Source organism: Pseudochaenichthys georgianus, chromosome 11, assembly GCF_902827115.2.
Source record: "Pseudochaenichthys georgianus chromosome 11, fPseGeo1.2, whole genome shotgun sequence".
Lineage (NCBI taxonomy): Eukaryota > Metazoa > Chordata > Actinopteri > Perciformes > Channichthyidae > Pseudochaenichthys > Pseudochaenichthys georgianus.
In genome coordinates this window covers 33,387,863-33,403,535 of record NC_047513.1, presented here as the reverse complement: position 1 = coordinate 33,403,535, position 15,673 = coordinate 33,387,863, and the positions used below count along the sequence as shown (strand labels likewise).

At 41.9% G+C, this 15,673-nt stretch overlaps 1 protein-coding gene across 1 annotated transcript in view; it reads left to right on the top strand.

Annotated features, from left to right (window-relative positions):
* The first annotated feature begins 1,508 nt into the window (after positions 1 to 1,508).
* kcng2 (potassium voltage-gated channel, subfamily G, member 2) overlaps positions 1,509 to 15,673 on the top strand; it is a 59,393-nt gene continuing 45,228 nt past the window's right edge. Inside the window, exons 1-2 of the mRNA XM_034093813.2 lie at positions 1,509 to 1,852; positions 13,795 to 14,671. Coding sequence (XP_033949704.1) covers positions 13,880 to 14,671 — 792 coding nt within the window. The 5' untranslated portion in view covers positions 1,509 to 1,852; positions 13,795 to 13,879. The remainder of the gene's footprint in view (positions 1,853 to 13,794; positions 14,672 to 15,673) is intronic.

Sequence of the window (15,673 nt, the reverse complement as noted above, 5' to 3'; positions counted from 1 at the left end):
TGAACGGTTCTCCATGTGGTTGACAGGCTATTTTACAAGCAACACACTGTCACTTAAAACAACCGTGTCCTTCGTTCTTTTTTGAAAAATGTTCCTTTTAAAATCTGGCCTGAGATTGTCGATGTCACCACACACCGTTTAGAGATCCTGCAAATGGACATCTGTAGTGCCATCACCACTGTTTACTTTGGCTTCAATCAGACTCCCGCAATTATTGCCTCTCTCCCGTCTCTCATTTCAAACTCGCTCGGGTCAGCTGACGTCGTGTTGACAGAGCCGGCTGCAATTAAAGAGTCAGAGAGACGGGCTTTCAGCTGCAGAGCCACAATATCAACATTATCTACACTCTGCGTGTCCCAGAGTATTACATTAATCCTAAAGCTGTTTTCCTGTTTGGAAATAACTGGTGTCTTTGGAGAAATTGGGGTTTCCCAATATTGGATTAATGAACCATGGCAACACAGACAAATAAATACCAATCATTGTGTGATATTACTCTATAGGCTATACGGTCTACACATGTTGAAATGTTGAACATTGTCTTTGTCTCTTTGGTGAAGATAAAATCCAATCCAATCATAACATTCTGTCAGACTATGGAAAGAACAAAATCACATTCAACACTTTTTGTATCTGTAGAGTTCTCCTAAATACACAACAAATGTGCATCTTATTTGCATACATTTTCAAAAACCTTGTAACACAATAATCAACTGGATACGTGTAATGTTGACATGTATTACTTTATGCACTTTGCTCTTGACTTTCTAGATTCATTTCTTTCTATATTCTGAAAACGTTGACTGAACGATTTGTTTGTACATCCTTCATAGCCTGGTTTGGTTGTGTGCTTATGATAGGGTCAGTGCAACTCAAGTTAAAGCCTTCTTATTGATATGTCTCGTCACTATTCGCATTGCCTTTGATATCGAGGCAAGTAATGGATCTGGATACTTTTTTTACATCGTGATACTTATTACATATTTCCAACAGGCAAATATAAAATACAATAAGTGCAAAAGACGAAATACATCAATACGTGATAGCCTACATCATCATATATGTCGACTGCACTCAGATGACACACACACACACACACACACACACCACACACACACCACACACACACACACACCACAACACACAAACACACACACACACACACACACACACCACACACACACACACACACACACACACTCCCCCTGACGCCAGTCTCGGTTTCAGACACGCAGTTTGACAGAGCGAGACGCGCCGAGGAGAGCGCACTGTCTCCGGACTCACCTGAAGAGAGAGAGCGGTGTGTGTGACCATCATCCAGCTGGAACCTGCTCTGACACACACACACACACACACACACACACACACACACACACACACACACACACACACACCACACACACACACACACACACACACACACACCACCACACACACCACACACACACACACACACACACACACACACACACACACACACACACACACACACACACACACACACACACACACACACACACACACACACACACTGCCCAGCTACATCTGCCACGTCGCCTCTCATGGACAGCAGTCTGCGGAGTGAGGATGTGGAGAAACATGTCTCCCTGTTTGGATTCTCTTGTGGATCAAAGCCTTCTTCTTCTTCTTCTTCTTCTTCTTGCTGACATTTTAACCGCGTGAAGCGCGACTTTAAGGACTCTTTTCAAAAGCTCCGTAAATCCATTTTTTTTGCTTTAACAATGTCCCAAAACATTTGCGTGGAAAAGTTGGAGGCATGCTGCAGGTTGAAGGCTGCGAAGGCGCGAGACTGAAACTGAAGCAGAATGACACGAGCCTGGCAGCGAACTGGGTAACTAGGATTGACGTTTTTTGTTATCGCGTTACTGCTTGTTTTAGCCTGAATAAAGCCGCATATTGTCTCTAATGCGTTCACCCAGGACACATTGGAATAATAATAATAACATTGAACACAAGCGTTTGTTATTATAGCAGATTGTATTCCCTATGTGACAACCGTATTCCCTGTAATATCCTATTAGTTTACTACAGAGGCTACGGCGTGAAAAGAGCCACACATATTGTCTAACACTTTAAGCCAGGACTAAGCAATAACATATTAAACATAACTCTTTGTTATATTAGCAGAAGTGTAATTTCTCAGTTGATGTGACAAACTTATTTCCTGTAATATTCCACTAGTGCACTATAGAGGGTAGTAAAGCGGCTGCAGAGGCTAATGGTGCTCAATGAATGCTTTCCTCATACATTTATTTATTTATAATAATAATAATAATCCTAATGGATTATCAAGGAGGTAGCCAACTTTACGTTTTTTCCTATCATTTACACTGGATACGTTTCTTTATGTACTATAATACTGCTTGTTTCAGATTGAATAAAGCCACACATATTCAAGCCAGGATAAATTAGAACCGTTATATATTGTTTAATAATATAAGTAGTATATTTCCTCAGTGTTCCCCTATACATCCTTATATGAGACTTACATTTCCCTGTAATGTCCCATTGGTTTACTTTAGAGGGTATGGGCTAATACCATCAATCAATGCTTTGCATAATGTTTTTTTAGTACTATATTCATCTCATGATGTTCCTGAAGGTACTTTTAGTTTCCTGGTACATTGATGTATCGCTTCCTGTTATTTTATTACACTTTTTCGTAGTTTCCCAATGATTTATGGACGCCTCCTGTCTTTCATGTACACTTTGTCCTCTCTCTACTTACTAGTGATTGAGTAAAGGAGTTTTCCTTTAAGTAGATGAGAGGCTTTTAAAGCAACTATCGAGCCCCCCCCTTCCCCGGCTTTTCCTCTCTGTTATGGATTGTCCATATAGACATGTCACTCCCCCGTCCCCCCGTCGTGCAGCCAGGGATCATTAACCTGTTCGTGTGTGCAGTATATTCTCTTATAGGATGAACTAATTCGAAGGAATTCATGTTTTTTTTTACCTTGTTTTGTTAGCGTTTCTCCTTAACTCACTCATTAGTCTTCCTCTAGCTAAAGGTGAGCTACTTTTTCGTCTTGGCAAAATATAGAAAAGAGGAGAGAGAAGGGAAAAGCTCCACATTGCTAATTGGACTCTAATAGGACATATGACATTGCAATATACAATTATAAGCACACAGTACACGTGAAAAGACACAAGTTCAAAAGACAGAATTGTGTGCTACATCTCAAGTTTGTGCCTTATTTATTTTCTGTAAATATAAGATAAGATAAGATGAACCTTTATTAATCCCCGAGGGGAAATTCAGTTGTACAAAGCAGCAACAGGATAAGCGTGAAAAAACAGGACAGCAATATATGCAAATTAGCCCACATTAAATAAGATCATTCTCACATCTAAACATAACATTTCGTTCGCGTGTGATACAACATGGAGGCAATCAAAGAAGGGAGTTTCGTGGAGATATGTAACCCTCATCCCATAGAGCGAGGTAAAGGTTAAGAAATATACACGATAATCCACTATATCAGAATACAGATACTGATTACAAACCGTTCAGCTTATATATAAGCTGATATAACATAATATTAGTCTGTGTGGGCAAAGAAAGCTGATGACACAAAGGAGATGGTTCATTTGACTGTTCTTCTCTGCTGTGAATGATAAACTCTCGGTCCTAATAACTTCAACACATACTCCACTGTTTAGGCTTCGAATAGCTTCCGTTTCCCTGCCAGCTATTTTGTGAGCACATTATCTCCTCTCTGTCTCACACACTGTTAAATCCAGCTCTTTCAATCAGCTGTTTGTCGCTGAGGGGCAGGCTCCGAGAGCAGGTTTCAATTTCAATTAGAGATCTGAGCAGCGCTACTGACGTGAAGTGAGAGAGAGTGGTGGTTAAAACTGAAGTCTTTAGCAGGGGAACAGGCAGAGAGAAAATAAGTGGGACAACTTTAAACTGAAAGGCTGGAGTTGAAAGTGCAATAGGAAGAAAATACATACTGGGAACTTTGCACAACTTGTTTCAACAGTTTTGTCCTAATCAGAAGACACTTTGACATTCCACACAAAAACTCAGAAGAAAATCAAGTTTAGATCTTGATATACTTTATGTTGACTTGTATTAAAGTGGACATATACTAATGTCCAGGTATATATCAGTATGTAGTGTCTCTACTTTAAAGAGTCCTCTCCTGCTGATGTTCAGGTGTATATCAGTATGTAGTGTCTCTACTTTAAAGAGTCCTCTCCTGCTGATGTTCAGGTGTATATCAGTATGTAGTGTCTCTACTTTAAAGAGTCCTCTCCTGCTGATGTTCAGGTGTATATATCAGTATGTAGTGTCTCTACTTTAAAGAGTCCTCTCCTGCTGATGTCCTGGTGTATATCAGTATGTAGTGTCTCTACTTTAAAGAGTCCTCTCCTGCTGATGTACAGGTGTATATCAGTATGTAGTGTCTCTACTTTAAAGAGTCCTCTCCTGCTGATGTTCAGGTGTATATCAGTATGTAGTGTCTCTACTTTAAGGAGTTCTCTCCTGCTGATGTTCAGGTGTATATCAGTATGTAGTGTCTCTACTTAAGAGTCCTCTCCTGCTGATGTTCAGGTGTATACAGTATGTAGTGTCTCTACTTAAAGAGTCCTCTCCTGCTGATGTTCAGGTGTATATCAGTATGTAGTGTCTCTACTTTAAAGAGTCCTCTCCTGCTGATGTTCAGGTGTATATCAGTATGTAGTGTCTCTACTTTAAAGAGTCCTCTCCTGCTGATGTTCAGGTGTATACAGTATGTATAGTCTCTACTTTAAAGAGTCCTCTCCTGCTGATGTTCAGGTGTATATCAGTATGTAGTGTCTCTACTTTAAAGAGTCCTCCTGCTGATGATCAGGTGTATATCAGTATGTAGTGTCTCTACTTTAAAGAGTCCTCTCCTGCTGATGTCAGGTGTATATCAGTATGTAGTGTCTCTACTTTAAAGAGTCCTCTCCTGCTGATGTCAGGTGTATATCAGTATGTAGTGTCTCTACTTTAAAGAGTCTCTCCTGCTGATGTTCAGGTGTATATCAGTATGTAGTTCTATACTTTAAAGAGTCTCTCCTGCTGATGTTCAGGTGTATATCAGGATGTAGTGTCTCTAACTTTAAAGAGTCCTCTCCTGCTGATGTTCAGGTGTATATCAGGATGTGTGCTCTACTTTAAAGAGTCTCTCCTGCTGATGTTCAGGTGTATATCAGGATGTAGTGTCTCTACTTTAAAGAGTCTCTCCTGCTGATGTTCAGGTGTATATCAGGATGTAGTGTCTCTACTTTAAAGAGTCCTCTCCTGCTGATGTTCAGTGTGTATATCAGTATGTAGTGTCTCTACTTTAAAGAGTTCTCTCCTGCTGATTGTCAGGTGTATATCATTATGTAGTGTCTCTACTTTAAGAGTCCTCTCCTGCTGATGTCCAGGTGTATAATCAGTATGTAGTGTCTCTACTTTAAAGAGTCTCCTCTCCTGCTGATGTTCAGGTGATATCAGTATGTAGTGTCCTTACTTTAAAGAGTTCTCTCCTGCTGATGTCAGGTGTATATCAGTATAGTGTCTATACTTTAAAGAGTCCTCTCCTGCTGATGTTTCAGGTGTATATCAGGATGTAGTGTCTCTACTTTAAAGGAGTCCTCTCCTGCTGATGTTCAGGTGTATATCAGTATGTAGTGTCTCTACTTTAAAGAGTTCTCTCCTGCTGATGTTCAGGTGTATATCAGTATGTAGTGTCTCTACTTTAAAGAGTCCTCTCCTGCTGATGTTCAGGTGTATATCAGTATGTAGTGTCTCTACTGGGACATGTCTCCATGCTTTAATGTTCAAAAAGCTCTTTATTTTTCTCATACTGCTGCTGCACCTCTTTTCACCCTCTGCTGAAACCAGAGCCCAGTCTGCTCTGATTGGTTTGCTGGTCGGCTCTATTGTGATTGGTCAACCACTGAGAGATGTCCCGCCCCTTATCTCCTATAATGTGATGGAGCGCTAGCCAATAGGAGCACAAGTGTCCCATAGTGATGTCACTATGTTCTGGATCATTTTCAGTTACGGAAACGGCCTTGGCAGAGATCTTGGCTCTCCAAGTGTTCTTTAAGTTAGAAAATGTTTTACGATCAAACTTGGCTGGTCCACTGTGTTGTGTGTGTGTGTGTGGTGTGTGTGGTGTGTGTGTGTGTGTGTGTGTGTGTGTGTGTGTGTGTGTGTGTGTGTGTGTGTGTGTGTGTGTGTGTGTGTGTGTTGTGTGTGTGTGTGTGTGTGTGTGTGTGTGTGAACAACTGATAATAAAGAGGATGCATCATGTATTTATTTCTCCAAGCCTTTGGTTACTTACTGCTAACAGAAAATGCTCCAGTGGAGCTCGCTATAGTTTCTCGTCCCTGCAGAGCTGAACAGCCTCTCAACATGAAGAGAGAACGCCATTGACTTTCAAACACTTTTCCTGTTATCTTAGAAGCATTCCCAAGCGTAGTCAGTCTTTCATCAACTGAAACATTGTCCTGTAATACACAATATTTAAAATACATTTCTCTCAGTGCGACCACAGAGGAAGCACTCTGCTGTGTGGAAAAGATGAACGATAATGACTGATCTTTCTCTGGGAATATGAGGGAACAGTTGGGCCAAAATCGAATAAAAACGTATTTGTTTGTGTGTGTGTGTGTGTGTGTCACCCGAGTATTTTTGCAAAAGCAAATCTCCCAATAACTCATCCATCAGCTCCGAACTCCAATAAGTGGATAGTTCAAGTTCCTCCTTTAAATATCTTTCAACACAAGGCAATTCAAAGTGCTTTACAAAAAATGAAAGACATTAAGAAAATGGCATTTAAAATCATTAAAAAGAAAAGATAATAACATAAACATTAAAAGAAAAAAGACATGGATAAAAGTTGCAGTGCAGTTTAAGATGTGAATAGTTCAATTAAAAGCAGCGACAAAAAGAAAAGTCTTCTTGCTGGATTTGAAAGTAGTCAGAGTTGCAGCGGACCTGCAGGTTTCTGGGAGTTTGTTCCAGATGTTTGGAGCATAATAACTGAACGCTGCTTCTCCGTGTTTAGTTCTGACTCTGGGGACAGAAAGCTGACCAGTCCCTGAAGACCTGAGAGATCTGGATGGTTCATCATTTAGCAGGAGGTCAGAAATGTATTTTCGGCCTAAACCATTCAGTGCTTTATAAACCAGCAGCAGTATTTAGAAATCTATTCTTTGACACACAGGAAGCCAGTGTAAAGACTTCAGAACAGGATGTGATCCACTTTCTTAGTGTTAGTGAGGACTCGAGCAGCGGCGTTCTGAATCAGCTGCAGCTTTCTAATAGATGTTTTAGTGAGACCTGTGAAGACACCATTGCAGTAGTCCAGTCTACTGAAGATAAAAGCATGGACACGTTTTTCCAAATCCTGCTGTGACATTAGTCTTTTAATCCTAGATATGTTCTTTAGGTGATAGTAGGCAGATTTAGTAACTGTTTTAATGTGACTGTTGAAACTCAGGTCAGAGTCCATGACTACACCTAGATCTCTGGCTTTATCTGTTGGTTTGAACATTGCAGACTGAAGCTCAGCGCTAACTTTTAAACGTTCTGCCTTGGCTCCAAAAAACATTACCTCGGTTTTGTCTTTGTTTAATTGGAGAAAGTTCTGACACATCCAGTCATTGATTTGTTCAATGCACTTACTCAGTGTTTGAATTGGAGCATAGTCTCCTGGTGAAATTGTTATTTAAATGTGTGTGTCATCCGCATAGCTATGGTAACTTATTTTGTTGTTCTTCATTATCTGAGCCAGCAGTAGCATGTAGACGTTAAAGAGAAGAGGCCCCAAGATGGAGCCTTGAGGAACCCCACATGTCATATTTGTCAACTCAGATGTGTATTTACCTATAGAAACAAAGTTGTTTCTGTCCTTTAAGTAGGATTCAAACCAACTTAGAACTGTTTCTGAAAGTCCCACCCAGTTTTCAATAGGTAAATAAATGTCCTTTGTGTGTAGTAGTGTTGCACGGTGTCCCGATACTTGAAAGGTACCGCGATACCCTGCCGTTAAAAACGTTACGATTCCTCCGTTTCATTAGTATCTGTACTTTAAGAATGACGGGGAAAAGTACGGTGAGAAAGCACTGTTTTAATAAGAGCCGTGTGTGTTCAGCGCTCTGCTTCCACTCCCTGCAGCCGTGCCTGCAGTCCCTCCCTCTCAAGCACGCTCTAAGTCCCGCCCCTCTCAAGCACGCTCTAAGTCCCTCCCCTCTCTCGTGCACACGCTAGCTGCCAGAGCATGTGAGAAAACGAGAAGCATGGCTGCAAGCGGGAGTGCAACTGCCGCTGCGCCTCGGCTTGTTGACAAAAAAGACATTTGGGTATTTGAGCTATATCTCAGGCAGTGAGGGCAAGCCTACGGACACCACGAGGCCTGTATGTCAGACATGTTTTAGATCCCTGCAAACCAAGAGAGCCAACACATCAGATTTGGCTAAGCACCCGCCGACCGGCATCCAGAGCTGTTTAAAGAATTTAAAGACAGGCAGGTTAGCGAATGTGATAGATAACATAATTACATCATGCTCAAGCCCCTGCCCTCAAATCTAAGTCAAACAAGGGTAATTTATTTTGTGTCAAACGAACATTTTCGTAGTTTGACGAGGCAATTAATGGCAATGATAACTGTCTAATATGGCTATCTTTTTAGCTAACTTACCAATTTGGCTAACATCTGCAATGTACATTTGGTCAATAATTATTTATATTACTGTACTATTACATGTTAATAAAATATAAAGTTAACCATCAAATAAATCACATAAACTTAAGTATAAAGAAGAGACCATGTTGTAAGAAAACACTTAACAGATAAACTACAATGTTATTGATCATGAAAATAATAAAAGAAAAGTATCGAAAAATAATCGGAATCGCAATTCGTGACTTGGTATCGGTATCGAAACCAAAATGTTGGTATCGTGACAACACTAGTGTAGAAAGACTTGTTTGCTTGGATCAACAGTTTATAATTCAAACTGTAGAAACAAGGCCATGATGTTTTGTTATTTTTCCTTGTGGACATCAAGATCCTGTCTTGCTGTGACTCGGAAACTAAAAGGAGCTCTCTGTCTCGGCCCTTCAGACTGCGATGATCCTGTAATCATGAATGAAAACTCTTTCCAGGATAATTGCAGTTCAGGAGAGACATTCTGCATCACTCTACATCATGAAATCATGTTCTCTCAGATGATTGCTGTGCATGTTTTAAAGTAAGGAGCCGTTCAGGGGATGGTTCAGAGTCATTCAACACCTCTCTGTCCCAAAATACAGGGCTTCAGGGCTTTTATGAAAATGAAGATGGAGGGGATGTGGTAAGGCGGATGTTTGAGTGATGCATGAGTTGCAGATTTATGCAAAGAGGCATTTGAATTGTACAGTGGTGGAAAAACAGAGCCGAGTTTAAAAGTCCTCCACCTTTTAACACTCTGATGAAAGAAAATAGTTTCTTTAAAGAAGCTTGTTTGACCTCCAGCTTTTAAGGAGAGAAGCAGATTATGGAATGTTTTACCTTTTATCACATCGAATAACATCTTAAACCCAAGCTAAGAGGCGTTCAGGGTCGCAAAGCTATAGCAAAAACCTTTTCAAATAAAGATGAATTCAACTACTGAGGACACGAGAGATTTAAAGTACACAAAATGAAAGCAGTTTTTCACTCAGCAGGTCAATTGTGCACAAAGAAATGCTAAAACCGTTGCATGCTTAACAAATCTTTACAGCTCATTCGGTTTTTATGGAATAAGTGTATACTTAGCTACTGTACACCACTGGCATGTTTACATATACATATGAAGTATTCCCTTGATTCAATAAGCCTTGTTTGCCTCTCTGTGAAGCTCATCCTATAGAAATACATTCTCTCTGTGCTCCTTTAAACCCCCCCCCCCTAGGTTCAGTGTCATGCTCAATAAACCTCTGCTGTCAGAAGCATTTTGCTGAGTCGCTGTGGAGCTCTCTGACCCCACTCCTTTCGAGAAAACAGCAAATGACTGGGCACATAATATAAAAGAGTAAAGTCTGAGGATAGCTGCAGGGTTCTCACTCTTAATTTGATCTGACGATGCCCCCGCTTCATCATCTCTTGCCTCAGGTGCAGAACAGATATCGTTAGATGGCCTGTTGCTATAAAACAGCCCTAGTTATATTTATTTTGCATCCTGTATTTAATAAAACAAGAAGTATCTCAGCTTGATACGGCAGCGTGGCTTCAGAAGAGTGTAATTGGATCTAAAGAGAGGGTTTCTTTGTGAAGAGAGTCAACCCAAACAGACATTTTCACTATTTGATCAGCGAGTGATGAGTCAGCAAAAGCAGCAGGGGCTCCGACTTGCTGTCAAGATGAAATAAAAACGTATTATTAATGTGATAAAGTAACATATTTGTACTGTGAGGTTGTTGGATCGTTTACATTTTGCAGCTGGTCTGGGAGAGAAAATTCCTCTGGTCTCCAGGTATTAAAAATAGTTTAAAAAAGGGAAATAGTGCAATAAGAGTCTATATAATATGCGAGTTATTGGAATGATATATTAGAGAAATAGATCAATAATTACTAGGTAGCAGATGAATGTTATGGATGTTGTTTCAGCAGTTCAGGTGTTTAACAGTCTTATGGCCTGTGGCCTGTGGGAAACTGTCTCTGAGTCTGGTGGTTTCAGTCCGGATGCTGCGGTACCGCCTGCCGGACGGCAGCAGACTGAACAGTTTGTGGCTGGGGTGAAGGGGGTCTTTTATAATCCGGAGGGCTTTCTTCCTGAGCCGCTGGGAGTAAAGTCCTCCATGGATGGCAGCTCCGTCCTGGTGATGTTCTGTGCAGCTTTCACCACCCTCTGTAAAGCCTTACGATTGAGGGCGGTGCAGCTGCCGTACCAGGCCGTGATGCAGCCAGTCAGGATACTCTCTATGGAGCACCTGTAGAAGTTGCAGAGTATCCTGGAGTCCATTTTGAACCTCCTCAGCCTGCGGAGGAAGAAGAGCCGCTGTCGAGCTTTCTTGGTGATGGTGTTAGTGTGAAGAGTCCATGTCAGGTCCTCAGTGATGTGGACCCCGAGAGACCTGAAGCTGCTGACTCTCTCCACCGCAGTCCCATTGATGTCGATGGGGGCGTGGCCCTCTCTCTGCTGCTTCCTGTAATCTACAATCAGCTCCTTGGTTTTGCTGACGTTGAGATGGAGGTTGTCGTCGTCGTCTGTGATCTGGCTGATGACGGTCGTGTCGTCAGCAAACTTCACGATGGTGTTGGAGCTGTTTGTGGCCACGCTGTCGTGAGTGAACAGGGAGTAGAGGAGAGGGCTGAGCACGCAGCCTTGAGGGGCTCCGGTGTTGAGGATCAGGGTGGAGGAAGTGATGTTTCCCACCCGCACTGCCTGGGGTCTGCCCGTCAGGAAGTTCAGGATCCAGTCACAGAGGGCACTGTTGAGCCCGAGGTCTCTGAGCTTGATGGCCAGCTTGGAGGGCACAATGGTGTTGAAGGCTGAACTGTAATCAATGAACAGCATTCTCACATATGTGTTCGTCTAACAGCTACTGTACAGTTACGTCATACATCCCTTAAAAGATGTCAAACTCCTTTACAATCAACTTAACTACATCCTTAACTAGGGATGTCCCGATCACCTTTTTTTGCTCCCGATCCGATTCCTATCATTTGATTTTGACAATCTGCCGATACCGATTTTTCCCGATCCGATCTTTATGCGATGCATTAAGAGAAAAAAAAGGTAACAGATAACGGCTGGTCATCCAACGCGATGAATTCAGCTATCTTGGCTGTTATTGTTGGCCTTTTCTCTGTTCTGGGGCAGTTTCTCTTTCCTTTTGAAAGCCTCTGAAAGTGTCGGTTGTTTCAGTGCCGTTACCCGAGTGGCCGCTGTGTACTCGTCGTGTTGTTGTTTGTTTCTCAGGTGGCGTGTTAGATTGGTCGTGTTGAACGTAGCTCTGTTCTTTCCACCACGCGGAACCTCCGCCTTGCAAACATTGCATCTGGCTGTTACACTGCCTTCGCTTTCAATTTTATAATACTTCCAAACTCCTGACATTTTCTCTGTCCCGACTCCCGAGCCACCAGCTGAACGTAGCCTCTCGTTAGCTTGCTGCTACTATTAGACACTGCGCCCACTCTGTTGCTTTGAGAGGAATAAGCAACCAGGTCTATGAAAACAAGCCCAATGAAGCAACACATACATGATGTTGTGTAATTTTAAACCAAAACTAAGTCCTCAGGATGACTTTAAGACGTTAACATGGTCATTTTTGTTTTGTAACATTAAATAAAATAATAAAAATATTTTATAAAGAAAAAACCCGATCCCCGATTTTTTCCTCCCGATTCCGATCTTTTGAAAATCACGTGATCGGCTCCGATCCCTGATCACGTGATCGGATCGGGACATCTCTATCCTTAACCACATAAATAAGTAATGCATTGTTCTTAGAAAAGCCTTGTCCTTTTGATCCTTTCTCATGTGGACAGAAAAGCCTGTTTTGAATAATGCCTTCAGAAGCTGTGCGTTCATATGAAATGAAACATGAATAAACCATAACCACATACATTTAACATGTGATTGCTTCACATATGCTGTATGTAGCCGTTGATGCGTTGCTTTTAGACCATCTCTGCCTCATTGTGCTGTTTTCAGTTACTTACACAATGCCTGGTGGTGCATTGAATGGAAAAACAACATTATTAGTGTTTACGCTTTTGATTCAGGCTGACATAAAGTTGCTTTTCTTTGATCTTCCATTGCAATTAGAGTGCAGAGAAGATTTATATATACACTGTTTTTGTCTTGCGGGTCTTTTTCAACATTATTTATGTGTTCTTCTTTCAGAGATGAGTTAAAAACAAGGATTGTACAGTTGACAAAATGTGTTTTCCTTTGTGAGGACTACAATATATATATGTGTTTCCTCTCTAAATCTGATACTGTCCAATTTAGGTGGATTAAAAGTCACAGCACATACCATGGACCGAATGTTTTATGATATAATAGAAAGATTTATGCCATGCATTCATAAAAGCATGTAAACACATTGAATACATGTATTTGCTGGCTATTCTTGATGTTCTGATTTGCTGAATGGTCTCAAGTCTCCTCACATACCGTGTGAAGCAGGACATATTTTCTTTAGAGATTAACATTGTTGTCTGACTGAAAGCGAATGCGTCGTAGATTATACTGAAAGAGACCAAGTTAGGACAGTCTGTCCATGTCTGAAAAGAAAAGTGTTTATAGGTTTTGGTAGAAAGTGATGCACCAAAATGAATCCACTCATTCTAGGCACTTATCTAATATAATGAACATTGCTAATTGTGCAATACAGCTAATAAGCTACGATGGCTTCCTCAATTCTGGTTTGTCAAGATGGCTTTCGTTTGGTCAAAAGTTGCACAACACGTTAATGCAAATGTGTTGCACAAATCAAGGCGATTCACCTAGAACTGAAGATGTGTCCTGGGTTTAGGTGCCAGTAGATGGTCTGATGTAGCTTGTCTAGTCTTATGGTCATGCTCATCTCTTGTGTAAACTATTTGATCATAAAAATACAGTGATCACCAAGACAAGACACAGGTGGGGAGGGAGAAAAAACACAGGTGAACACAATCAGGCAATCAAACAGGAGGAAAATCCAGAGACAGGAAGTAAGAGCAGACATAACATGGGGGGTGCACCTTTCAGAATAAAACGAGAAAACAAAGACAGATCTTAATAATACAAAATAAAACACAGACAGATCGTGACAGTCTTTTCTTGTCTGTCCCACAGAGACGTGCTGTGTTGCTGAATGGGTGACAACATCTAGTCACCTCCCCTGTGAAGAACATCACATTGTGCAGGAAAAGTGTCCGTGATGTACCAGGAGGTGGCCTTCCTGGCAGGGAGCGCCGAGCACCAGTTCACCACCTTCCACTTCCAACCTGTGGAGAACAAGAAGGAGGTCCTGGCCAAAAAGGGTTTGTTCTACAAGCGAGCCAAGCTTCTTCTCCAGCCTCAGCCTCGACAACAAGATGGAGGAGAGATCGGCCTTTCTGACGGGGCGGCCATTATCAACGTCGGCGGGATCAAGTACCAAATCCCTTGGTCTACGTTGGACAAATTCCCTTTGACTCGATTGGGGAAGTTGCGAAGCTGCAGCAACGAGGATGAAATCATGGATTTGTGCGACGATTACGACAGCAGCCGAAACGAGTATTTCTTCGACCGAAGTCCGTCGGCTTTCCGCACAATCGTGTGTTTCTTAGCGGCGGGGAAACTGAGGCTACTGAGGGAAATGTGCGCCTTGTCGTTCCAGGAGGAGCTGCTCTATTGGGGGGTGGAGGAGAAAAATCTAGACTGGTGCTGCCTTAGGAAACTGAGGCTCAGACAGGCGGAGTTCAAGGAGCAACAGAGACTGGAGGAGGAAGAGGAAGCAGAGCTAACGACGCCACAATCCTGCCAGGAGAGTCCACAACCGCCTGAGATGGAGGCTCCAGAAGAGACTCGAGCGGGGGGATGCATGAGGAGATTAAGGGACATGGTGGAGAACCCACACTCTGGTTTACCCGGGAAGATCTTCGCCTGTTTGTCGGTTATATTTGTAGCCATCACCGCTGTGACGCTGTGTGTCAGCACCATGCCAGACCTCAGGGAGGAGGAGGAGAGGGTGAGTCTCTTCGCTTTTACTTTCAGTCATAACTTATATATCCTTGCCCTTCTTTTTCACAGATTCAGGTATCCAAAAAGTCCAATCTCATATCTTGTTTGCCCATCTTCAGTTTCTGGAATAATGTGTTGTCTTGTGTAACCATTAGCCAATCACCAACCAAGGTAACCCCCCCCCCCCCTTATCACCTGAATCTCCTCATAGAGCACCATTGAGTTCTTTGTAACCAAATGTCTCTCAGAGGGGCGTGGGGAGGGGCTCCTTATTTTCAAGTAACAGACAGAGTCAGAATCAGCACTTTTGAAACAGGGCTGAAACAGAGGGGATTATGGGTAATGCTGCAATGATCTGTTTGGTGTTTCAGCCAATCAGAGACAGGGTCTGTATATATCTGAGACCTGTGATATATTGATGACAAACAGTATAATAGGGGACCTTTCACTTGGAGTGATCTAACTGTTCAAAAGCAATCGTCTGCAACATTTCTATCTACCACGGACAAAGATTAAAATCTCAAAATGTCCTTAAGTACAGTTTTTGAGGAAATGCACTTCACAACACTAAATATGATGTCTCCTGCAGAGTAATAGAGTTCTCTGTGTGGTGTTTAACAAAAGCTTAAACCCTTGCATGCTCAACAGATCTTCCAGATTAACACAGCATTATTCAACACACGTAAATTTAAGGAACCTTGCTCACAGGATTAGTTTTTTATTCCTCACAGCCTTAGGGATGAATGCAGAGGCTACAGTAGGATTCAGATGATGATGATGCAGCACACAGTCTTCCTCCATTGTAAATCAAAGTGACAGAGACAGAGGCGAAGGCTCAGGGACACCGAGGCTTACTCTCCTTTCACTTGAATACCAGATTAATGTGGATCTCCTCTCAATGTTTCTGCAGCACACATTGCTTCATAAAAATCTAACTCCCCCCAAATCTATGCAGTAATTGAAAGTGCCTATACAACATGAAGAAACATATTTTTTTGTTCTGGGATTC